This window comes from Onychostoma macrolepis, chromosome 15 (assembly GCF_012432095.1).
Source record: "Onychostoma macrolepis isolate SWU-2019 chromosome 15, ASM1243209v1, whole genome shotgun sequence".
Classification (NCBI taxonomy): domain Eukaryota; kingdom Metazoa; phylum Chordata; class Actinopteri; order Cypriniformes; family Cyprinidae; genus Onychostoma; species Onychostoma macrolepis.
This window is the reverse complement of record NC_081169.1, coordinates 30,533,789-30,561,288: the sequence shown is the minus strand read 5'-3', so window position 1 is coordinate 30,561,288 and position 27,500 is coordinate 30,533,789. Positions and strand designations below refer to the sequence as shown.

The following is a 27,500-nucleotide window of genomic DNA, read 5'->3' as shown; positions in this document are numbered from 1 at the left end:
TGGTTTTGTGAAATATCATGCGCCAACCATCTTCCAGCTAACTTGTAATAAGAAGCACATATCAGCAAAACAGAAGACTTAAGGCCTCCCTGAGGTTTTCCATCAAAATGGAAGTTTGTTTGAAAATGAAGTAAATTTAATAATTGTTTTATTATTATTATTATTACCATTATCAATTAAATACTCTTTATTTATTTATTAGGTTAAAATATTGCAATTAATATTTCTTTTATTTTTATTTAGTAAGTTTTATATTTGTATTATTGTTGTTGTTGTTGTTGTTGTTGTTATTATTATTATAATAATAATAATAATGATCATTGTTAGTTATTATTATTAATATTTAAATACTTATAATTATGCTGATATTTTTTACATTTTATATATTACAATTAATATTTCTTATTTTTAGTATTTTATATTTAACTTTTTATATTTTATTTTATGTTCTGTTAGTAGCAGTAGTTATCACAATAGTTACTATTATTATTATTATTATTATTATTTAATTAAATGCTTAGAATTAAATTCAGAGGTTTTTATTAAGTTGAATTATTACAATTAATATTTATTTTATTTAGTATTTTTTATATTTTTAATTAGTAGCAGTAGTTATCATAATATTAATAATTGTTGTTGTTGTTGTTATTATTATTATTATTACAATTATCATTATTGTATTCCTGTATTATAATGATTATTATTATTATTGTTGTTATTATTACTATTATTATTATTTTACATTTACATTTACATTTATGCATTTAGCAGACGCTTTTATCCAAAGCGACTTACATTGCATTCAAGTTACAGTTTTTACATTTTATCAGCTCTTGCTTTCCCTGGGAAAATTATTATTTTATGTCATCAAATCGTGCAGCCCTGTTTCTGCAGCTGTCTGTGTGTTTGTCTGTGACAGGAGAGCATCGTGGTCTCGGTCAGAGCATATCTAAAGTACGCAGTCTCAAAATGGACAAGAAGGTGTGGACGGAAGATCTCATCCAGGTGTGTGTTGTTTATGTGATTGTTTTCTGGTTCTTGACGTCCTTGCGCTCGTCTTCATCAGTCCTCTCCTCGTGTCGCAGCTGTTCCTCGCTCTAGGAAACGAACGAGCCAATCAGTTTTGGGCGGCGAACGTCCCGCCCAGCGAGGCCTTGACCCTGAACAGCAGCAGCGAGGAGCGACGCCGCTTCATCACCGCAAAATACCGCGAGGGCAAATACCGCCGATATCACCCGCTGTTCGGAAACCAGAGAGAACTCAATAACGTGAGTCAACGCAAACACAAAACACTCCACACTAAATGACTAGTGTGCATGAGTCCAGCATGTGAAACGATATGTGACCCTGGACCACAAAACCAGTCATAAGGGTCATTTTTTTTGTCAATTGAGATTTATACGTCATCTGAAAGCTGAATAAATAATCTTTCCATTGATGTATGGTTTGTTATGATAGAACAATATTTGTCTGAGATACAACTATTTGAAAATCTGGAATCTGAGGGTGCAAAAAAATCTAAATATTGAGAAAATCACCTTTAAAGTTGTTCAAATGAAGTTCTTAGCAATGCATATTACTAATCAATAATTAAGTTTTGATATATTTACGGTAGGAAATTTACAAAATATCTTTATGGAACATGATCTTAATATCCTAATGATTTTTGGCATAAAAGACAAATGTATAGTTTTGACCCATACATATTGTTGGCTATTGCTACAAATATAGCTGTGCTGCTTATGACTGCTTCTGTGCTGCAGGGTCACATATAGACTGTAGTCGAGATACAAGCCACATTTAATTGTTTGTGAATGAAATCAAAGCTGCGAAGGACAGAATTACAGTCCATTCAGTGGGTTTTTAAAGCGAGACATTACTGGCAAAACCATAGCTTTTTCATGCATTGGTCAATTATTGGATTTTGGTTTATTTTTATAACATGTTGTTTCGGACTAGTGGAAAGAAAACATCAAAAATACGCTTTTTCTATTTGTGTCTGTTTTATTTTTATTCCTCTTTATATTCTGAAAGCTTTTACTGAGGCAGTTTGTTCATATATCATTCACACGGATTTATACATTTTATTCCTAAAAACATGGCGACAAGGTATTTCATTTCAATAATTTGTTTAATAAAAAGACTAGTGATTAGAAGAGAAATCCAAAATTGGAAAAACCTTCAACTCTAACATGACAACAAAATCAAACAAGAATTTTGAACCTGGCTTTATTCAGCATGCATATTTAAATATAACATCTCTTCAAAAATATTTGCAATTCTTAATATAATCAGTCAGCTACTTTTTTCCCCTTTTTTTTTTTTTTTTTTTGTCTTGCCTTTGAAAAAACTTAAGTGTCTTAATTTCACAACACGTGCTTTCCAGAATTTTGTCACCATTTATTATTTTGTAAAGAAGACATTTTCAGTATTGCATATTTTCAGTCCAGACAACGTTGAACCTCTTCACAACCCTTTTTCATTCACGAAAAATGAAATTTAGCATCAATCCTGACTAAAAGTGTTTCTGCCGCACCGTTTCTGATTCAGCTGTGACGTGATAAACATCAGAAGATAAAAGCGCTCTGTAATGTGTGGCTATGAGACATGATGAGCAACAGATGTTTCTATGGCTGTGTTCAAAATGAAGTAGTAGCTTACTGCACACTGCATACTAATGAGGAGATCCCACTGACTGCTATCACTGTATAAATTGATGCATTGATTATTATAATTTAAAAAAACTTTGTGAAATGCTATGCAGTGTTGAACGCTTCGAACCGCAGTATGCTGCTACTTTAGAATGTTGCATGTTTAAATTCCATTCAGTTTCATTCCATTCAGAATCCAGTTTTGTGTAAAAATGATGCGTAGCTCCGCCCACAGAAATCTCTTCATGCTTTACATAACTGAATAATAATTAGATGCATTGTCATATTGTGAGCTAAAAATATCAGCATTCGTTGATGAGGCCAGTCTTTTGAGCTTGGATGATTTGTTAGTAATGTAGAGAGTTTTCAGTCTGTGATCTTTTACTTTGATCTTATTTATTGTTCTGTGAGTTTGTTTATTGTGGCATGTGTGTGTGTGTGTGTGCGCATTTTTGTGAAAAGTCAGAACATAGATGTGTATAATAACAAAGGTATGACAGGTATTACAAGGTGAAGGTGACATCTCAGGACATTGACCCATGTCCCCACTTTTCAAAACGCTTATAAATCACTCAGAATGAGGTTTTTTTGGGGAAAGTTGAAATGCACAGTCTCCTGTAAGGGGTAGGTTTAGGTGTAGGGTTGGTGTAGGGCAATAGCACATACAGTAAGTACAGTATAAAAACCATTACGCCTATGGGATGTCCCCACTTTCACAAAAACGAACATGTGTGTCTCTGTGTGTGTGTTATTGTGACACAAAGGAATTTGTGATATTTATGAGTGTTTGATATCTTGATACTATCATCCAGTTAGTGTGGGACTTTATCTAGTATTATCAGCATTGTGTCTGAGATGAGCACTGATGTGTGTGTGTGTGTGTGTGTGTGTGTGTGTGTGTGCGCGCACGTAGTTCTGATGAGATTATTCATTTGTATGAACACACACACACACACACACACACACACACACACACACACACACACACAGGAAGCTTTCACTGCAGTCCACCAAAACAACACAAAACCAATCACAGCGTGATGTGATCTGCTTCTTAAAACACACACACACACACACACACACACACACACACACACACACACACACTCACTCACTCACTCACTCACTCACTCACTCACACACACTCACTCATGAGCTCCCAGGATTCCTCTGTGCTGTTTCAGTGGGAAGAGAAGAAACAGACAGACAAAGAGTCCATTCACTCACACAGAGAGAGAGAGAGACGGATGAGAGAGACGGGTGATGACAGACAGACAGATGCAGCAGAATGAATCTGCGGACATGTGATCTTTAACATGCATCACATGATGCATTATACAGGCCACCAGGAGTGACCTTTGACCCTTTCCCCATAGTTCTGCATCACTGGTTTATCTGCAGGTATCAGATTGTATATTAGACATCAACCTGCGACCAATACAGTATCAGAATGATATGATCAAAAAAGTTTTCTCCTCTCTTTAAAATATGATGTGTTGATATTGCTTTACTCTTGTTTTTCAAAGAAACCTGAATATCTTTCCTTTGTTTTGAATCATTCCTGCATCAGAGGAATCAGACTGAAGGAGAGAGAGAGAGAGAGACAGTTTCAGGTTTGTTTATCAGACTGTGGCTAAGCTCCGCCCCCAGCTCAGCTCCCAGTGCAGTGATTTATCTGACCCCGCCCACTCAGCTATAGGCTCCGCCCACACAGCCCCTCTCTGCTCTCATTCGCCCCTCATTCTCTCATTCTGTCGTTCGGTTGGCCGTGATTCACATCAGTGTGTGTTTGTGCGGCTCTGGACTGCGTTTATGCTTCACGCACACACACACACACACACACACACACACACACACACAGGTCGAGGCTAACCTTTGAACTTTCAACCTCGTGCCAGTCAGCTGGGTGAGTTGTTGCAGTATTTTCTGTCATTTGTGTGTAATGTATGTTGGGTTTTCACAAGTGTGATACAATGCTTGTGTGTAGAGTGTGTTTTTTTTTTTTGTTTTTTTTTACATCTGTGTGTAAGTGTTTTTTTCAGTGTGTGTGATATAAGAGTGTTTTTTAAGTCTGTATTTAAGTGTTTGTGTTTAAGTGTGTATGTGCTTTAAGTCTGTTTTAAGTGTGTTTGTATTTTAAATGTGTTGTAACCTAAGAGTGTTTTAAGTGTGTGCATATGTTTTAAATGTTTGTCTTATGTTTAAGTTTTTGTTCAAGTGCATTTTAAGTGTGTGTTATAAGTGTTTTTTAAGTGTTTGCATATGTTTTGAGTTTTTTTTAAGTGTGTTTTGTGTGTGTGTGTTTTAAATGTGCATGTTTTAAGTGTGTTTGTGTGTTTTAAGTGTGTTTTGTGTGTGTGTGTTTTAAGTGTGTGTTTTAAATGTGCATGTTTTAAGTGTGTTTTAAGTGTGTTTTTTTAAATGTGCATGTTTTAAGTGTGTGTGTGTTTGGCCGATTTGAAGGTTTTCTGCGACTTTCACATGATGTTAGTATTACTGGAAGACACACACATTACATTAGACACACATATGCTGTGCTGTGCTCTGTGTGTGTGTGTGTGTGTGTGTGTGTGTGTGTGTGTGTGCTGCAAGACTAAGGAATGCCAAGACAGACCCACCCAACAATATACAGAGTGAGAGAATGAGCAGGAGACCATGATTGTGTGTCTCTCTTCACATTCTTTGTGTAGCAGCAGTTTTACCTTCCTCAATGGATGGCTTTGTGTGTCACACACACACACACGCACACACACACAGAGGCTGATTTACTAATTTCCTGATGAATGAGTGTGTTTCTGTACTGTGTTAATGTTATGCTGCTATGTGTGTGCTTGTATTGTGGTCATGTGTGTTCCAGTATGATGTCATGTGTGTTTGTGTGTGTGTGTGTGTGTCATGAGGAATTTCTCTCCTGCCTGACATGCTTTTCTTCTCTTTCTGCAGTTTTTCTGTGTCACAGTGCTCAATGTGTATGTGTATGTGTGTATGTGTATGTGTATGTGTATGTGTATGTGTATGTGTATGTATGTGTATGTGTATGTGTATGTGTATGTGTATGTGTATGTGTATGTGTATGTGTATGTGAGTGTACTATATTTCTTTGGACAAACTTGTACCCAGAAGTGAGAAAAACCTGACAAAACCTCAAAAACCTTTTTCTTGTTTTTAAAACTGGATAAATGCAGTAAGTTTTCTTTTAGGGTTAATATGTGGGTTAGTGTTTGGTTGTAGAATTTAACTAGCTGTATATAAAAACAATAGAAATCTATACAATCTCTCCACAGATAACTAAGTAAACACGTGTGTGTGTGTTGTGGAAGTGGTAATGACAACATCCTGATCACTGTATGTGACGTTTCTTTCATCTCTTCAGTTTTTCCTGCCTGCTGTCAGATTAATTCAGTGTGTGTGTGTGTGTGTGTGTCTGATATCATCTGCTGGAGACACATTGTAGGTTTTGTAAGAACTGTGTGTGTGTGTGTGTGTGTGTGTGTTTCCATTGCAGTCCTCTGTAATCTCAATGCTACATTATAAACAAACACATACATGTTCACACACGTTGCAGGGGTTTGTGTGTGTGTGTGTGTGGTTCATATTTTATGAGATGTTCAGCATTCAGAATCAAACCTTCAGTGATGATAGGTTGGTTCTGATTTGCTCTTGTCTCTGTGAGTTTTAGTGATAGACCAGTGAGACCGGTCTGAGTGTGCGGCCAAAGAAACGACATCAACAACAAAAAACGTAATTCTGAATGGTTTTCTGATGCGAGACTTTAATTTTAAAAGCTGTGCTTGAAAGCTGTTGACACTTCTGTCAGATGCAGTTTAAGTAAAGAGTGCCTGAGAAAAACAGTCTGTCAGTATCTGCGGTCAGATGAGATGTTGACAGGTTTAATGTCTGTCATTATTCTATCGTTATATTCTCTCACCTCAGAAAAGTGAACTATCCTGTCCTGTCAGATGTTATACCGTACTCGTAGCACTCATTCTTTAATGGCACGTGCAAAAGCGGCGCCACGCTGTATATCACTTCACTAAAGAGCAGAAACTACGAGCATGCAATGCGTGAAATAAAAGTACAGTACCGATAAATCACATAACTGGTACTGCGTGTGTTAGCTGGGAAGCATTTGCATGAAGGTATGATATTGATTCTATTCAGGAGCAGTTTCCATGTTTATTTATAGTTCATGCTAGTATTGTATATTCACCATGGAATCGGTTGTTTCCATGACCCAAAAATACCATGTTATTTTCACTTTGTGTCATTTTGCATATGTTTAAATGACTGTGGTGGCTCATACCAACTTAACTGTATTAACAAAACTAGTTTGGGACTGCTATTTAATAGCCTTGCCTTATAGGCTGTTTATTCAGTATTAGTCGTATTTTAACTTTAATTTTAAAAAGTGTTAAAAAAGTTTTTTAAAAGTGGGTCGTGGATTGATGGCCATGGGAAGACGTGGGTCCCAAGACCAAACCAGTTGAGAACCACTGATCTAGACTGATTTTTAGATGTTTTCATCTCTTCTGTTTCCTTTAGGAAACGCTCGTTAACTTTGTTTTGATTTGGGTGAAGATTGGAAATCCCCAAAATTAAGATTTTGACCTTTCTAAGAAGAGAAACACTGAGGCAGGGCTTGACATTAAGCATTCTCATGTAAATTTGTCATTTACTTGTGTATATATATATATATATATGAATTTATCATTTTCAAAATTAAATTATTATTTTTTTTTAATTAGTTAAATTTAATCAGTCAATTAGTATAATAATACATTTGGGCTGTTACCAAACAAATGAAATCAGTATCAACTAAATTCATGCAGAGGATGCACAGAAGCTGCGTCTGAAGTGGAATAGATGTATTTAGCCACTGTTCAGTGCAGCTCTGAGGGACATGGAATGCTTTAACCTGCAGCTACAAATGAATAAATAATGTTTTAATTCATAAAACTTTGAATAATTATATTTGAAATTATTTAAAAAATTAAAAAATACTGTAAATGTGAAATTAAAACCGCCAGCAGGTGGCATCAAGTCACTGTTACTAAGTGAGTCATTGCGATTGAACCGAATCATTTAAACGATTGATTCATTCAGGCACGAAACACCGTCATGTTGCTCAGAGACACAAAACAGTGCTGTAGCTGTGTTTGGAGTTATTTCTGTTGGTGAAATAGAGCAAAAACAGGCAATATGGTGTCTAAAACATAAGTCTCTTAATGTTAACTTCTTGTTTATTGAACTGTTATAAAATCACATTTGTAATCATGATGATTTTGGAGCAAAAAAAAAAAACGGCGCTCGATCTTCGTGTGATATTGTTTAACTATATGAAATTATATAAATATATACATTTTCAGTGAAAGAACACACTTGCACGTGAGCTAATCTAACCGACTAGACTTCTTTATGTAACGTATGCGTGCGCTCTGTAGGCCTGTTTTGTTTGATTCTTGCAATATACTCGTTAAAACAACAATTACGAAATTATCGCAAACGATATATATCGCACACCCCTATAACAAAGGCTATACCACAAATAAAGGCAGTTATTATTGTTTTTGGTATAGTCTTTCACTTGCCCGTCCAAAACATTCACTTGACAAGCATTAATGTCGAGCCCTGCTGAGGGTTTAGAAATCAGATGAGAGTGATTACAGTACTGATGTGCTAGAGTTACAGTCTCTGTATTCACAGACATTAATGAAGGACAGTCGTTTACAGTTTCTCAAATGAAGGTGCACAAATAAAAGCTTGAGGTTTGAATGACTGAAAATGAAGAATATCGGTAACTTGTAGTTTTTTTTATAATTATTACATCTTTTATTTTTTGATTATTAAATATAGTGTTTTATTTTACAGTAAAACTGTAATTTACAGCAGTACTATATATTTGTTCATTTTTGTAGTTAATAATAAAAGTAATAATAATAGCAATAATAAAGACCCTGAATGAGGTTTCAGCTGCAGCAATTTGAGACATTTTCATATTACAAAATCACCATACATGACAATGATTGCAATATAATATTTTGGCCAAGTTGTGCAGCACTGTATAAAAAAAGATCAAAATAAAAATTGTAATTGTTTTATTTCTTTACTTGCATGTCTTGTGACTATTAAGCAAATCTGAGAACTGTGAGCATACAAATATGTTGTTATGCTAAATTATTGAAATATTGACTTAAGATCTCAGGGCAACTTCAAGTAAATATTTTACGTCTAAGAGGTTTGGTAAAAATGTTTGGGAACAGCTGGTTTACAGTGTGTTTGAGTCCAGATGAGTCTGATGATGATGTCATCGGTGTGTTCCTTTACTTTATTGGCCGCAGATGGTTTCTGGGTATTTGCTTATTTCATAGAGATTACTGTATGTTTTTTCTGCTTGTGTTTTTAGGATTATTTTCTGTCTGCTTCTCCATCCCAGTCAGTGTATCCTCCTACACACACACACACACACACACACACACAGTCATTGTCTGGTTTGGGTGGATCCAGACCTGTGGTTTTATAGCACTTTTAACAGACGCACAGACAGTTGCGCTGATTTGGAAAACTGAAGCACACATGCTCCATATCTGATATATATATATGTATGTATGTGTGTGTGTGTGTGTGTGTGTGTGTGTTGATATCAGGTGGGTGGTCTGCAGCAAAGCAGGGGAATTCAGAAGAGACACAGGAACATTTCTCACACACACACACACACACACACACACACACACACACATGTTCGTTTTTGTGAAAAGTGGGGACATCCCATAGGCGTAATGGTTTTTATACTGTACTTACTGTATGTGCTATTGACCTACACCAACCCTACACCTAAACCTACCCCTTACAGGAGACTGTGCATTTCAACTTTCCCCAAAAAAAACCTCATTCTGAGTGATTTATAAGCGTTTTGAAAAGTGACAGGCACCTTCACCTTGTAATACCTGCCATACCTTTGTCATTATACACATCTATGTCCTAACTTTTCACAAAAACGCGCGCACACACACACACACACACACACAGATTCATGAGACGTCAAGGAGTCATTTCAGACATTTGTTTATTTTATTATTTTTCCTTACACTTATTTATGTTTGCTAAGCGACTTCCAGCTTTACTGTATGTTTAGTGTGTTGTTCTCTGGGACTCAAACCCATGACCGTCGTGTTGCGAGCGTTGTGCTCCAGCAGCTAACGAGTCAGTCATTACGTCAGTCAGAAACATGTTATTTTAGTTCTTCCCGATCATTTCCAGCCACTCTGATGCAAGCTTTGAGACACTTTACCACATTTACTCTTATCGTACATCCTTGTGCAGGAATAATAACTGTCCTACTTCCTCCTCGTGACCTTAGCATTTCTGAAATAACAGCATGTTGAGTATTTCTGGGATTTATCGTCTGTGTGTTTGTGTGTGAGTGACGTTAGTTTGAGTCATGTCTGTGTGTTATTGAGAACGAGACTCATAGATTGTGTTTAAATGAGCTGAGGTTTATACAGATCACTGTGTGTGTTTTTGTGTGTCTGGTTTCATTTACTCTGTGTCCATCTGAGTGAGTGTGTGTGTGTGTGTCCTGCTGTGATTACGGAGGTTGATTTTCAGCTGTCCAAACATTCTCTCACTTACACAATCACAACACAGTCTCTCTCTCTCATTTAGGGATCGGTCAGGATGACCATCTAGTTGTTCACCAACCAAATATTCAGTTACTTTTTAAGTACTTTCAATATTTTTATTATTTAAAAAATGACAATAATAAAATAATAAAATCTTTAAACAAACAACAATTTTAATATTATTATATAATATTATTAATGTTAATATGTTTATATTATTATTGTTATAGTCATTATTGAAACTAATATAAGTGTATGTGTGTATATGTGTGTATTAAATGATTTAATAATTCTAACAATATTAATAATATTATAGTATTAATAATATCTTAATATATTGATAATTTAAATATTAAAAGGACTTTAAAATCTCTACAGTATTTCATATTTTTTCAAATAAATGTTTTATTTAAAAATAGATTTTAAGTTCTTAAAATATTTTTATATTATGATCATTGAAACGTGTCTGTGTGTATGTGTGTTTTAATAATAATATTTAATAATAAAAAAATTGATATTATAATAATTGAAATTAGATTTTTTTTTTTTTTACGTTTATTTATCATCATTATTATTATTTTTTAAATTTTTTTTAAAGGAAAATCTTCAAAACTACATCCATCAATTCAGCTCTTGTGTAACAAATTCAACAATATGTCTCACAGCACTTACTATGTACTATACTGAATTCACTTGTCTGTTTATGTGATTCTGGTAGTTTTGTGCAGTAAAACAATCTGGATAATTTAGTATATTTATATGCTGACCGTCAACGTTTAGTTTTTTACAATGCAGATTTTGTCAAAGCAGCTTTACAGTATTAAAATAGGGAAGTAGTGTGTCGAAATAGTGTGCTGTTATCCTCTGGCCAGACGAGACCAGCAGTTTAATTCCAAGCTGCAGCAGAGTCAGATTGTGCAGAGGACTGACAGGAACGTCATTGACACACACATGTACCACACATGATCCGCTGTAGATCCCTGTGGCGTGCTCTCTCTCCGCAGGCGCTGTGCATTAACGTTCAGTCGAGCGATGTGTGCGAGACGCTAGCGCTGGTGTTCTGCGGCGCCGATGTGAGCTGTGACACCGGCGACCCTGAGCTGCCCTCCCCGATCGCTCTGGCCCAACACCACGGACAGAACCTGCAGCTGGAGTTCCTCACGCAGAACCGCAACACAGGTGTGTGCCTCGGAGAACATTACTAGGGTTGGGTATCGAGAACCGCTTCCATTTTAGAACTGGTTCTAAGGGTATTCGATAAGACGTGTGCATTTCGTTTCTTCTTTCGATTGATAGAGCTTATTAAACCACATAAGGCAAAATTAATGCTGAGATCAAATAAATTACTATTAACAATCCCAAGAGTGCGTCTTAAATCTAAGGGTGATGTTATCTTGTTTTAATCATTTCAGTTCTCTTTTTATATTATCTTAATTATTTGTGATTTACAGCACTTTGGAGTTACAAAATATATTTGACATCTAAATCTTTTATTTTTATTTTTTTATCTTATTGGAATCAGAATTAGGAATTGTTAAGAATTGGAATCGATAAGCAGAATTGGAATCAGAATCAATAAATTTCAAACGATACCCAATCCTAAATGTAAAAATGAAGACCGCTGACATTCAACCGCTTACTCACGTTTGACCTTTTGACCTACAGAAGTCCCGAGGTCAGAGGTGAAGGTTGCAATAGACAGGGTGCACTACATGGCCCCGACTTCCGTCACGCATAATGGGTTTCTATTTAAGACCGCCTCCATGGCTCGACCAATCACAGAGAAGAAGGGAAAAGAAGGTGAGCCAATCAGTGAATAGAAGTTTTTCTGAAATGTTATGTGCAAAATTGTTTCAGACTAATTTCATTTGATTTGATTCTGTCTGTCTGTGTCCGTTAGAGTTCAGTCGGCGCTGGTGTGTGCTGAATGACGGGAATTTTAGCTACTATGAAAGTGACAAAAACGCTACACCGAACGGAGGACTGAAGATGAAGGAGATCGTCTGTCTGGCTGTCAACCCTCCTGAGACTCATGGGTAATCTGGCCCACAGCGTGTGTTTAAGGACTGTCACCTTTCCCTTCTGTTGAGCCTGATAATATTCACGTCTCTTTCTTTAGGTACGATCACACGTTTGAGCTGTACTCGGACGCCGAGCGCTTGTATCTGTTTGGCACCGATAATCCTGAGACCATGCGCGAGTGGGTCAAATCCATCGCAAAGGTGACATCACACCTGTTCTGAACCATTTGACAGGTTTTGTCTGGTTTGGACAGTGTCTCATTTCCATGTCGTCTATCTGTGTTACAGTCGTTCATTCCCGCGGGTGCAGAGGATCTGTTACTGAAGGACTTCGAACGCATCGGCCGGCTGCGTTATAAAGACAGACTGAACCGGGAGATGTCGAGATTGGGCTGGTTCTGTCTGGTGGGGTCCAGCCTGCACATCCGGCTGGAGGAGCACACCGCAGACGAGACCATCGACCTGCAAAAGCTCCTGGAGCTCTGTGAGTCACATAAATGCCACCAAAACCAACAAAAATGCAACAAAAATAGACAAAAATCACTCCAAAACAAACAGAACTGCAATCAAAACAGCAAAAATGTCACCAAATCAGCAAAAATGACACCATAACCACCATTAATACCACTAAAATCAACAAAATTGACCCAAAATAAAAAAAATGACGACAAAACTACACCAAAATCAACAAAATGCAACCAGAATAGACAAATATCACTCCAAAACAGAAATGCAATCAAAACAACAAAAATACCACCAAAATCAACAAAAAGTGCCACCAAATCAACAAAAAGTGCCACCAAATCAACAAAAATGACAACAAAACCAAATTGGTCAATCACTCCAAAATCAACAAAAGTGCCACCAAATCAACAAAAATAACACCAAAATGAACAAAAATGCAACCAAAATAGACAAAATTCAACAAAAATGCAATCAAAACAAGAAAAATGCCACCAAAATCAACAAAATGACACCAAAACCATCAAAAATGTCACCGAAGTAGGAAAAAATGACACCAAAACTAACGAAATGCCACCAAAACCAGCAAAAAAAAAAAGACAACAAAACTAACGAAATGCCACCAAAACCAGCAAAAAAAAAAAAAGACACCAAAACTAACGAAATGCCACCAAAACCAGCAAAAAAATCCCACCAAAGCAAAAAATCTGATACTTCAAAATACCACCAAAATCAGTGAAAATGACACCAAAACCAACAAAAATGCCCCCAAATTCAAGATACCAGGGAAAAAATGTCTTTGCACAATTAAACTAAATCAATTATGACCGATTAAAGACCGATATTATTCAAAGATCATACAATCCTCATCAAAAGTGACATTAAAACACATTTTAGACTTAATATTGAGAAATGTGCATTGTGCACAAGTAGTACTCCAAATAAAGTTGAATTATAATTTTTATATCAGTAAGTCTCGAGTTATCTGTCAGTAAATATGTTAATAGATTTGAACTATCCTTATTATGAAATAAATGTATTTTAAATATATAACTTTTTTACTAGGGTCACCCTGATGTGAAGTTTGTGATGCGGTGTGTTGACTCTAAACTGAACGTGTGTGTGTGTGTGTGTGTGCGCAGCGATCCAGCCGGAGAATGAGGTTCTGGTTCTGGTGGAACGAGGCAGGTGAGCAGGTCGAGGTTCACCCGTTTAAGTCTCATATGTGTGTGACAGCGGGCGGATGCTGACTAACTGGATGTCTCCCCGCAGGACGCTGTACATCGAGGGCGAGAGGAAGCTGGATTTCCAGGGCTGGGCGGCGGCCATCCAGAGGGCTGCTGGGAGTTCTGGAGACACACTGAGTCAGCAGCAGCTGACGGAGGCTGACATCCCCATGATCGTGGAGCGATGCATTCATTTCACCACACAATATGGTACTCAACTCTATTCAACTCTTTCTGACCTTATTTGTTTGTTTTTTTACTTGATTCAGCTGTTCTACTTGCATTTACATATAGTCATTTAGCGGATGCTTTATATATTTACACACACACACACACAGTTCTCTTCTCAATCCCATTCAAATCTGTTCAGTTGTTCTGCTCTATTCAACACTTTAATTCTGCTTTTGCTGTATTTAAATCTTTCAAGTTCAGTTCTTTTCTACTTGATTCAGCTGTGTTCTGCTTCGTTCTAAATTTCTCAACTCTAGATCTCAACCCCGTTCAAATCCGTTAAGTTGTTCTGCTCTGTGCAACTCTATTCTACACTCTTGAATTCTGCTTTACTCTATAACTCTTTCTACCCAGTTCAGTTCTTTTCTACTAGATATACAGTAGCTGTTCTACTCCACTAATCTTCTAAATTCTACTGTTTGACCTCAGTTGAATCTCTTCAGTTGTTCTGCTCTATTCAACTCTACTCTCTTTAATTCTACTTTACAACTCATTTCTACTCTTTCTGTCCAAATTCAGTTCTTTTATACTTGATTCAGCTGTTCTGCTCCATTTGAATCTTTTCAACTCTGTTTAAACCCAATTCAAATCTGTTCAGTTGTTTCTCTCTATTCAACTCTATAATTCTGCTCTCTTTAACTCTTTCTAAACCTGTTCAGTTCTTTTCTACTTGATTCAGCTGTTCTGATCTATTCTAATCTTTTCAACTCTGTTTGAACCCCATTCAAACTTGTTCAGTTGTTCTGCTCCTTTGAACTTTATTCTACACTCTTTAATTCTGCTTTACTCTATTTAACTCTTTTTCACCCAGTTCAGTTATTTTCTACTTGATTTAGCTTTGTTCTACTTCATTCTAAACTTCTCAACTCTACTTAGTTTGACTCCATTCAACTCCGTTCTAATTTATATTCAACCTTGCTGAATTCTATTCTACTCTGTTTTATATATTTTCTTCTAATCCGTGTGTTTTTTTTGTGAAAGAACCTTCAATCATGTCTTACTTTCGGTCCAAAGAATCGGGGGCAAATGAAGCCAGGTGTTTGACCACAGACTCATGTGTCTGCTGACACACACACACACACACACACACACACACACACACACACACCACAAAACCTCACTTAAACAACAGATTACTCTTGTGTCTCAGTGATCATGTAATCTTTATCTTACTAACTAGTATTAAACAGTGAGCTCACCTACTGAGAGTTAATGAGCTCCTAGATGTACACTTTACTTAGTAACAGATGATGACATGAAACCACGACAGTAAATGTGTCACTGCAGACGTCTGATTCATTTTCATGATTCATTTGGACTGATGTGTCTGTGAATCAGGTGACTGTCAGACAGAACTTTTGTCACATGATAGAAACATTAACAACAAAACCCTTGACACACTTACGGACTTGAATCAGTGATAAACTGAATTACTAACCAGAAAACTCAAGCCAAATTATTTGTGTAGTGCCTTTTATAATACACATTGTTTCAAAGCAGTTTTACAGAAAGGTTTTAGTAATAATTTTTTATTATTTTATTAGTTTATGTATATTAAATTACATGTTTTATTTTTATTTTAATAGTTCTAGTTCTGTTATAGGGGTGTAATGGTACACGTATTCATACCAAACAATTTTGGTACAGGACTTTCGGTTCGGTTCGGTAAGACGTCATTAAAACGGCTTGTAAACAAAATGTCACGTAGCATTTAATTTACCTCAGGCAAGTCATCAGTGTCCACAGCTCGTTAGTTCGTTAGAGAGAAATTCTAGAGAAGAGCGTTTTACAAAATATTAGACTATACTCATTATATTTACTTTACCTGTTAGTGATGTCTTAATTATTGAATATATTTTTATATAAATATGTTATGGAACAAGTTATGACAGCCACTGCGTAAATGATTATATTTCAACAACAAATAGAAATTGTTTAATTTCGAAATTAATTTAAAAACTGCATAGTGTGCAATTTACATGTTTGCATACAATTTTTTTTATTTAATTTTTTTATTTGAGTGTTGATTATTATAGTTTAAAAGAAATAGCTATTGAATTTAAGTTTGGGTTCTGTTTTTAATTGTAAGCTTATTAGCGACGTAAAAGGGCTCCCTATAGTTTAGAGAAGAAGCTGAGGTAGATTGATCCCTAAGAAAATTTTAATTATAATTTAATTTATTAAAAAAGAGAAATTTGTTCAGTAAACCATTGTTTAAAAAAAAAAAAAAAGTTTTTATGTTAAGTTTTTTTTCCTCCTGCTGTACCAAAACCATACCGAACCGTGACGTTAAAACCGAGGGTAATATTATATTGTTTAGGGGTCCGTTAAACATCATAAGTGTGTGTTCCTGTGTGTAAATGATGCTGTGTGTGTGTGTCCTGCAGGTCTGACCTCAGAGGGAATCTACCGTAAGAGTGGCGTGAACAGTAAGATCGCCGCCCTGCTGGAGGAGTTCAGACGCGACGCCCGATGCGTTTGGCTGAAGGAAGGTGAACATCAGGTGGACGACGTCTCCAACGTCCTCAAGCGCTTCTTCAGAGACATCGAGGAGGGATTGTTTGGCCAGGAGGCGCACAGCTGGCTCAGCGCTACAGGTATATTATGATATTGATTTATTATTACGGCAAGATGCTACAGCTAAAATTTTAACTAATAGATATCACCATACTTTCCCAAGTTGATTAATTATAGTACATTAAGACAAAAGTTTCTGAAATGTTATGTTTAAATATGCATTAATCTAAATATGCACTCATTTGCGTACATTTTCAGAACAGAAAATATAAACATTGGTTAAATTCTTGTTTGATTTTGTTGACATATTAGATTTAAAGGTTTTCATAGAGAGAATTTTGGATTGAACAGACAAAAAACAAACACAATTTTACAATGTTTTTAGGAATATAATGTTGTATAAATCAGTGTGAATGATATATGAACAAACCCCTCAGTAAAGACCTTCAGAATATAGATATTTGATATCAGAGTTTTGGTGTATGTATATGATGCTGAAGTGGAGAGAAAAACTCAAGATAAAAATCTGTGTTGTAAATTGAAATTTACAGATGCAAATGGATAAAGTACTTAATGTGTTTTTTGTTTTTTTTCTGACAGAAGACAAGTAAAGAAAGCCAAAGCAATGGTTTTGCCTGTTGTGTCTTGCTTTAATATTAATATGAATACACCTGAAATAATCCAGATGTGTGTGTGTGTGTTCAGCTTTTTCAGATGAGAGCAGTCGGATCTGTCAGTATCGTCTTCTGTTCAGTAACCTTCCTCGAGTCAATCAAGCCACACTACGAGCGCTAGTTAATCATTTATACTGGTGAGACCAACACTCTTCCTCGTTTTTGTAGAGCACTTCCTCGTAGCTCTCCTTTCAGGGAAGTATTGAAAGTCTCTTTCAGACCTGTTGACCTGATGTGAATCAACAGATACATATGGGAGAAATGGCAAGCGGAATGGAAAGAATGTCATAATAGCAAAAATAGCTGTTGTAGGAACAAGATATATTTGAAGAGTTCGTTTGCAAAAAACAGATAGCAACATAACATACTTTAAGATATGGGGGCAGAAAATGTATAGCCTATATTTATATCATTTCATATAGTTAATATCACATGAAGGGTACCATTTTTTTTTTTCTTCTCCAAAAATCAGCATGATTACAAATGTGATATTGATTTTATGCAACAGTTCAATAAACAAGAAGTTAATATTAAGAGACTTACGTTTTACACCATATTGGCTGTTTTTGCTCTATTTCTACAACAAAAATAATTCCAAACACAGCCACAGCACTGTTTTGCGTCTCTGAGCAACATGACTGGGTTTCGTTCCTGAATGAATCAACCGTTTAAATGATTCGGTTCAATCGCAATGACTCCCTTATTAACGCTGACTTACTGCCACCTATTGGCCGTTTTAATTTCACATGTAAAGTATCGTCATTTTTTTAAATAATTTTAAACATCAGTTTTCAACGTTTTATGTTTCAAATATCAAAACATAATTTATGTATTTGTTACTGCGCAGGTTAGCATTCTGCGTCCCTCAGAGCTGCGTTATAGAGTGTGTAAATACATCTAAATGCCACTTAAGTATGCATTGCAAAGATACATTTTGTTGATACTGATTTCATTTGCTTAGTAACAGCCCAAATGCAAGAATTTGACTCATGCACACTTTTAGAAAAAGTGGCTTAAAGGTAAAAATGCCCATAAAACTTGTTGGAAAAGACTCATTTCTATCACTGCTGTGAACTGACCACACAGAATATGAAGAATATCAAAAAAATTCAGGAGTCAGCTGTCCACAGTAATCTTTAAGAGACCATCACAATAACACACTCAGCAAAATATCATCTCATTATCGTTATCGATAAAATCCCAGAAAATATCAAGATATAATTTTTTGCCAATTTCGCACACCCCTAATTCATGTTATTTAATTTATATAATAATTTATTGATAATAATTGTTGAAATTAATATTATTAATTTTAATGCTTTTCTATGCTTGTGACTTATCCATTTTCTTAAAAATGGTTTAAAGGATGAAATGTAAAGTTTATCATTTTGCAAAACTTTTTGTTTTTGTGAAAACTTGTATCTGAATTGTAAATTTATGCTTTTTACAGTCATTTTACAGTTTAAAATGGTACTGTAGACATTGCCCTACCCGCTCATATGGTATTAAATTTATTTGTGCAGGTCTTAAAAAGGTCTTAAAAGTCTTAAATTTGAGCTTACAAATCCTGCAGAAACCCTGGTGTGTGTGTGTGTATATGTATATGTATATGTATGTATATATGTATATATATGTATATATGTATATATATATATATATATATATATATATATATATATATATATATATATATATATATATATATATATATATATATATATATATATATATATATATACACACACAGCACACACTCATATTATTTAAAACACAATAAAAACATAATAAAAAACATGATTTTTGAAAATAAAAAAGATTGATCTGTTTTGCAGATAAACTCTTCATTTATTCTTTTAAATCTAGGCATGACCAAGTTATGTATACAAGGTGTCGTATTGGACAAACTAGATTAACTCATGGACATTTATTGATTGGTGAAGAAGCACCAAAATATTAATATCACGGGACTCACTTGTTCTGCCCAATATTTAATGTCATAAATCAAAGGTTATTATCAGGACAAACTCTCAAGGACTTGTTATAAGATGGGCCCAGAAAACCTTTTACAATTTTTTTTTTTTTTTTTTTTTTCAAAAGTAAATGTAAGAATCTTTTATAGAATTTTATATACAAATGTTTGTTTTATTTAATTTTTGTATTTTGTATTGTGCACTACTGTATTGTTTTTCTAATGTGTAATCTTTGGCATGAAATAGCTTGTGAAGCTGATGTGGCAATAAACTTAAATCAAGTGATGTGTGTGCGTTTGCAGCGTCCAGCGGTTTGCGGATCTCAATCAGATGAATCTTCACAATCTGGCCATTGTGTTCGGACCGACTCTCTTCCAGGCGGACGGGAAGGACTACAGCGCCGGCCGAGTCATCGAGGATCTCATCCAACACTACGTCACTATATTCGATGTATGTTTGTGCTTGTTTTCTCTGGCTTTGCTGCATTTCTCAGATCAGAAATGAAATTCTCAAAACTACTTGTTCATCCTAATGTGTACATTTGTACTTTTGAAATGTATATATGGCATACATGAGAAGTGCCGCCTTCTGCATTTCAGTACAGTGACTGTCATCCAAACTGTTGTCATAGTTTACATCAGGTGACACTAACAGAGAGCACTGTTATATTGACAACATGACGAAGCATTCTGACTTTATCAATGACACGAGGACTTTTCATTCTGATGCACTGATATGTTCATTGACTTAAATACTTACTTTTGAGAGATCAACTAAAGATTTTGAGTAAGTTGCAGGCTTTTGCATGTAATCCATTGTGTGTGGTGCTGTTTGTACGAATTGTTTTGAGAAATGCACGTACTTCTTTGCAATTGCAAATATTAAGAATGATTGGAGAAATGCATCAAAGCGACTGAGAAAAACTTGTGAACTGAGTCCTTGTACATTCAGCACCAGATATATGCAATTACTAGCGCCATCTGTGGGTGAGACTGGAGTAAGAACTGTAGTGGCAGCACATTACTGACGTGTGTGTGTGTGTGTGTGCAGGTAAACGAGCTGCAGCTGAAGAAGCAGTTAGATGAGATCACATACATCATAAAGCTCAGAGACAACCTCACGCCTAAAGCGGGAACGGTAAGAGTTACAGTTATTGTGCTGTTTACTAACTTACATCACTGGTGCTATTGCTGATAGTCAGTCGCAATTGATATATGCAGCATTTTTCATGTTAATTTGCAATAAAAACTCGCCAATAATCATAATGGATTTGTAAACAGTAAGAGTAGTTCTCTGTAAATTGTGTTGTGCTTTATGACTGAAATCTGTCGCGGTCGTGTCCCTGAACAGACTGGGAAGACGATAGACGAATGTAAGCTGTGAAGGAATGATTTGGAGAGATCACTTGAAAATATTGATCAATTTGTTTGGGATCAGAATTATGGATTTTGATTAGCTAATATTTTTTTTTTTTGTGGGAAAAATTTCAGAAATAAGAAAAGGTGCCACAAATACTGCTGGAATGAGTTAAATTTGCGTTCATTTTAATTGCTAAAACCATGAAGGAACGTGATAAGTGATAAAACTTTTTTTTTTTTTTTTAGATAATATTTCAGTAATTTAACACATTTGCATGTTTGCAGTTTTCTGCAAAAAATAAATAAATATACATTTTTGAAATTAGTGTTTTATTTACTTTCAGTGGAATCATTAACCCTCTGCAGTTTCCTCACAAAAAAAAAAAATCACATTAAAGGAGAACCTTGAACCATACTCTTACATCATCACCTACAACACCTTAGCAGCCACCCGAACACCCTAGCAACCACATAGCTTAATCCACAACACCCTAGCAACCACATAGCATCACCCACAACAGCATAGCAACACATTGAAACACTCAGATCTCTATGCATATGTATAGCAGAACTCTGGTTTATTTATTTAGCAGGTTTGTTATTTGTGGCTAATGTGTGTGTGTGTGTTTTAGGGCAGTGGTGATTTTATCTGTACAGTTTACCTGGAGGAGAAGAAGGAAACAGCCGAACAGCATGTAAAGGTGCGTTTGACCTTTGAACCTGCTGTAAGGTCTTGCTGTTGTCAAAAATCTGAACAATATCAAGGACCCACTTACATATGAAGACAGTGGAGAATTGTTTGGTATGGTATTTTAAAAATGCTTTTAGTAGAGGAGATGTGTCCTGCTTTACATTTGCATGATGGATGCGACTGATAGTATCATTGCACAAGTGTTTTTGTATTAATGTTCACGTTTGACCTCCAGATTCCTGCCACGATGACGGCAGCTGAACTGACCTTTGAGATTCTGGACAGACGGAAAATCACCGTTAAGGAGAAAGACTACTGGTGCTGTTTTGAGGTGAACGAGAAGGAAGAAATGGGTGAGTCACAGAACACCAGTCACCGGTCACCCGTCATACACTCGTTACAGTAACGCTCACAGGTGTGTGTGTGTGTGTGTGTGTGTGTGTCAGAGCGGCCGCTGCACTATCAGGAGAAAGTTCTGCCCATCTTTCATTCTCTGGGCACCGACAGTCACCTGCTGGTCAAGAAGCACTTCTCCATGGAGGCCATGCTGGTTTATCTGGGTAAGAGAGACTGGGGTTGAGTTTGGGGAGAATCAGGACAAACTATTCATAAATAAAGTAAGTGGGTTAATCGATAAACGGTGCTTCTCAACCATTTAAGTCCAAGACTCACTGTTGTCTACAATAATATTCAGTAAAGGCTAATATCTGCTGTAATGGCAATTTTTTGGTAGTTTTGCTCTATAGACTCATAGACTCATTTACACTGCAGGTCTTGATGACCAATTCCGATTTTGTGACTATATCTGATTTTTTGGACGACGTGCTTACATTTCTTTTAAAAGTGACCCGTATCCGATGTGTGCATTTTACACTGCACTTGGTGAAACAAGCCAAAAATAGCATATATGACATCACAAATCAATTTGAATAGTACATTGAGTTTAATTTGTTGACATGGAATTCATATAGAAATGTTTTTAATGCAATAGTTACATCTATACATCAAAATAATTATATATCCTAGTACAAATTCTTCAGGACCGTGATGTACGCAGCTCCGCTGAAAGCTTGCGAGTAATACTCAGGTGGTAGATATTGTTAAGCATGTCACATCGACTGTGTTTTTTTTAGTAATTAAAACCAAATGCGTTCATCAGTGATTGTATATCAAACGCAGGGACATGTTTGTGTGCATTTTATTTTGTGGTTTCAATGGAACGAACGGGACTGAAGCGCTGGTCCGTGCACGAGCCGTGACTGACAACAACAGCGGCAACGAGCACTCAGCGTGATTTCAAAAGCAATACATTCAGCGTCAGACCGCCTTTTATGTAACACAAACGAACAAAATTAACACTCTGCTACTCAACTAGAGATGTTTCATTTTTTACAGGTATGTCTGTACCGCGAAATGTTTAAAAAAACTCAACTTTTCAATGACGTAGGAGTCGCATTTGCGGGGGAATATCCGATCTGACCGCTTACACGGCAGGCGCAAATGCACGTATCTGATTCACATCTGATTTATTTCCACATATGAATGAGGCCTGAAACCGATCGGAGAATATCGGAATCCATGTGATTTTTTTCCTGCTTACACGGTCGTGGGCCATATCCGATCTGTGCCACATGGGAGGAAAAAATCGGAATTGGGTCACTTGAACCATGCAGTGTAAATGCGTTCATAGTTTCTGTACATTTCAGGATTGCAGAGGATTTAAGAGCTAAATGTTTTCCTTCAGTTTTAAACCAGTCAATTTGTAAGACTTTTTTCAGCTGCTTGCACACATTTTCAAAACTTTGCCTTTTTTTTTTTTTTTTTTAAACTTTACACACAAATCCAAGAATTGCACACAAAATGCAAAATGTCACAAACACATCTCAAAAGCAAACATTTGCAAACACCTTTGCCATAATATTAATTTCTGTAAGATTTGTGTGTGTTACATAGAGAACTGTGTGTTGTGTTTTACAAAAAGTGTTTTATGAAATTGAAAACATTGAGTCAAAGGCTGAGAATCAGTGCATGTTTTGCAGATCTGGTGTGTGCTTCTGCTGTTTGAGTGACAGCTTTCAGAAACTGTGTGAAAGTAAAGATTCTGTGTGTAAGCAGCTGAAAAAACTAAAGATCAGGATTTTTAAAAGTATCTGTTACCTACGATTTCTACCTGACAAAATATTTTAGAGCTTGGCATAACCAGAATGTATATTCATTATAAAAATGACCTTGGCGTTTGATTAATTTCAATGAATTTAAGTTCTAGTAAACACACTTTTAAATATTTAATGTTTAATAATGTATAGATTTAGCTTTTTCAAGGTTGTCGTAATCCTGGTTATTCAAAGACAAAAAAACAGTCGTTGAGAGGGTGAATTAAAATGTTAGAAATATCTTTTTTTAGGTGTTTTAACACATTTTAATGCTTGTTTTGTTTTATTTTAAATCATTTTAAGTCATCTTGAGGCCCTTGGAAGTTTATTGAGGCCCCCTAGTGGACCTTGGATGCCTGGTTGAGAATATAATACACTATTATTAATTAATATATGAACTTTATTTAGAAGCAGTAGAAGTCTATGATGTGCTTATGTAGATCATGTAACAAGCGCAGTGTGTTCACTATAGTCTCTATTTGAGAATATTTAATGATCTTTGTGTGTGATTGGTACAGCCAGTAAAGTGGAGGTGTCCAAACACGGTATGATGAAGTTCAGAGAGGAGAGGAGTCTGCTGGGATTGAGCACCGGGAGCTTCAATGACCGATACTTCATCCTGACCAGCACCTCGCTCAGACTCTATAAAGAAGTCCGGGTAAGAGTGTGTGTGTGTGTGTGTGTGTGTGTGTGTGTCGTACGTGTTTGTTTAATCATTTCATTTGGTCCCTTAAGGCAGGGGTTCCCAAACTTTTCAATTCCACGTCCCACCTAGGCAAGTATAATCTATTTCACGACCTACAAAAATATTAAATTATTTTTTAACTAAATTAAGTGAATTTTGCTTAAAATAAGTAGAATTATCTGCCAGTGGTGTAAGTAAAATAATCTTGTTTTAAAAATATTTTACTTACACCACTGGCAGATAAGTTTAAAATACAAAATGTACTTAATTTAGTTTTTTTCCCCTGGAAACAAGACTAAATATCTAACATCATTTTGCTTATCTAGTAAATTTTACTAGAAACAAGACAAAAATATAGTAGAGCGGGGAGAGCGGAGCACAACCCAACACGCTTTTAGCAAAGCATAAGAAGCGAAGCAGAACTGTCTAAAACAGTTTGGAGATTAATAATAATAAACAGGTGTGTCTCGTTTTAAATAAAAACTAAAACCGAGATGACAAATTTACTTCAGTCAGAAATTTACTTTTGCAATGGTTAAATAAATGTTCAGCAGTATCTTAAGATTTTTGTATTTTTTTTCTTTATATAGAGATGATATGGCAAGGAAATAATAGGAAATTTAGTAAATATTGTTATGCTAGCATGTGGAAATGTTGAAATCATGTAGTGTTAATTAACCCCGTGTTTGTGCCCCGCTCACTCCGTTCATGTGAAATGCTTTTTACAGAACATTTTCTTATTGGTGGGTAGCCAAATGCATATAAAGGAACGAAAACAGACGAGAAATTAATAAACATAACTGAAACAGTTTTCGTAACATTTGAATTTTGAGGTGTGTGCAATCTCATACAGAATACAGCGCAGTGAAGTGAGCGAGTTTCTTCTCATTTCATTCTTTATTTATAAAGCACATTTTAAAATGACAAAAAGCTTGACCAAAGTGCTGTAGATAAAAATTGTAACAATAAAACAAATAATCAAAATATAAACAATGTACAAAAACAATGCAAATAAAGATTTAACCCATCATAATTTTTCAAATAAATAAGATTTAAGCATAGATTTCAAAATAGATAGAGAAGGTGCTGTTGGGATAGCTACAGGAAGATTGTTCCAAAGAGTTGGGCCAGAAACAACAGAAAACGTTCGATCACCAGTGTTTCAGTCTGGACCTAGGGACAGATAACATTTACTCACCCCCTTGTCATCCAAGATGTTCATGTCTTTCTTTAAGTCGTAAAGGAATTATGTTTTTTGAGGAAAATATTTCAGGAATTTTCTCCATATAGTGGACTTCTATGATGCCCGCGAGTTTGAACTTCCAAAATGCAGTTTAAATGCAGCTTCAAACGGCTCTAAACGATGCCAGCTGAGGAATTAGGGTCTTATCTAGTGAAACGATCGGTCATTTTCTAAAAAAAAATTTGCAATTTATATACTTTTTAACCTCAAGTTCAAACTCGCGGGCACCATAGAAGTCCACTATATGGAGAAAATTCCTGAAATGTTTTCCTCAAAAAACATAATTTCTTTACGACTGAAGAAAGAAAGGCATGAACATCTTGGGTGACACGGGGGGAGAGTACATCTGTAAATTTTTGTTCTGGAAGTGAACTACTCCTTTAATCCCATAATAAAGTGAATTGCAATAGTCCAAACAAAGAAATGACAAATGCATGAATTACTTTTTCAAAATTCTTTGTTGATTAAAAACAATTTAGCCCGACGATGAAGATGAAAAATCACGACTTAACTACTCCATTAATCTGTTTGTCAAACTTTAGGGCCAAGTCATATCAAAAACCTACATTTTTTGCACATGGAGTTACCTACTGGGTCAAATGACCAAGGTTATAATTGCTAGCATTAAAAGCATCGCTAGGTCCAAACAAAATTACTTCTGTTTTTCCTTCATTTAAAGTCAGAATTTTTTTTTGTAAGCCATATTTTTAGTTCCTGGATGCATGCATACAGAGCTCTCAGTGCGTTATTTCTATTTGGTTTAAAAGGAAGATACAACTGTAGATCATCAGCATATAAATGGAATGAAATTCTATATTTCTTAAAAATCGAACCCAAAGGTAGTATATATAACATAAAAAGAATCGGAGCCAGAATGGAGCCCTGAGGAACACCACAAAACAAACCACAAAATTTCTTATCATTAATAATGCGGACCGAGCCTTTTAATAATGATGTCGCTCTAAGACCCTCACTGTTAAATCACAGACTTAATTGCGATTCAAAAATCGAACTAAGATTCGATTCGTTATTTATTCGTTATTAATGTTAGTAGCCTGTATCATGCAGCCCTAGTGAGTGTGTGGTGAAACGCAAATTTAGCTGCAGCCAAGTGACTTTGTGCGGCCCACAGTTTGAAAACCCCTGCCTTAAGGTGACTTTAAACCTTCATTAAAATTATTTGCACCAAAAAAATGGTCATTGTCCAGCATCTCTGATCCTCAGAATGTGAATGACCTCTCTGACCTCTGCCTGACCTCTGCACATGTGACACGAGTAATAGTTCTCATCAAATAAACATCAGCTGATTCAGATTCATCAGGTGGACATTGATGTCAGTGATGTGACGTCACACACTCAACAGTGATTACATGCACATCGATATTCCAATATTAATTGGAATTCTGCAATGTTCTGATTAGCGCTGATTCCTGTAAACACGACTGATTCAGTAGAAATGTATTGCATGTGAACACATTCAAAAATCCATATCAGCAGACTTCAGCAATCAAGTATACAGAAATGATCTGATGCCTGTATGTGTGTAAACATCATAATCAGAGTATGGCTGCAATCCGACTATAGACCTTAAACTGAATTTGATGTGCATGTAAACATAGACAGTGTTATTTTATTATCACTGACATAGTGTTATAGCTAAATAGAATGGAATGAATATATATATATATAAACAAACTATATGAGGTGAACCCAGTTAATTATTATTATTTTGAAAGAAGATATGACCAGGTCATATGTACGAGATGTCGAATTGGTCACTCAAGACTCATTCATATTTATTGAAAGGGGAAGTGAAACCATTTTGTGATTTATGAAAAAAAACAGTATGTCAATTTTGGGAGGAAAAACATTTTTTATATGTGTGTAAAGAGTGTAAAACACAGAACGACCCCCATTCTTAAATGATATTGACAACATTTTTATTCATAATTTTTTTTTTCAAGATTTTCTTCCAGGAATAGTTTTAAATTCATTAAAT

At 35.6% G+C, this 27,500-nt stretch overlaps 1 protein-coding gene across 6 annotated transcripts in view; it reads left to right on the top strand.

The window, feature by feature from the left end:
• LOC131554332 (arf-GAP with Rho-GAP domain, ANK repeat and PH domain-containing protein 1-like) overlaps window positions 1-27,500 on the top strand; it is a 75,400-nt gene that overhangs the window by 36,835 nt on the left and 11,065 nt on the right. For all 6 annotated transcript variants that reach the window (XM_058799608.1, XM_058799604.1, XM_058799607.1 and 3 more), the window contains 17 exons: window positions 920-1,005; window positions 1,086-1,268; window positions 11,275-11,449; window positions 11,936-12,070; window positions 12,171-12,306; window positions 12,390-12,492; window positions 12,580-12,775; window positions 13,896-13,941; window positions 14,026-14,189; window positions 16,598-16,807; window positions 17,433-17,538; window positions 19,674-19,821; window positions 20,422-20,508; window positions 21,362-21,430; window positions 21,656-21,773; window positions 21,867-21,980; window positions 24,092-24,231. In XM_058799608.1, the coding sequence (XP_058655591.1) occupies window positions 920-1,005; window positions 1,086-1,268; window positions 11,275-11,449; window positions 11,936-12,070; window positions 12,171-12,306; window positions 12,390-12,492; window positions 12,580-12,775; window positions 13,896-13,941; window positions 14,026-14,189; window positions 16,598-16,807; window positions 17,433-17,538; window positions 19,674-19,821; window positions 20,422-20,508; window positions 21,362-21,430; window positions 21,656-21,773; window positions 21,867-21,980; window positions 24,092-24,231 (2,216 nt within the window). The remainder of the gene's footprint in view (window positions 1-919; window positions 1,006-1,085; window positions 1,269-11,274; window positions 11,450-11,935; window positions 12,071-12,170; window positions 12,307-12,389; window positions 12,493-12,579; window positions 12,776-13,895; window positions 13,942-14,025; window positions 14,190-16,597; window positions 16,808-17,432; window positions 17,539-19,673; window positions 19,822-20,421; window positions 20,509-21,361; window positions 21,431-21,655; window positions 21,774-21,866; window positions 21,981-24,091; window positions 24,232-27,500) is intronic.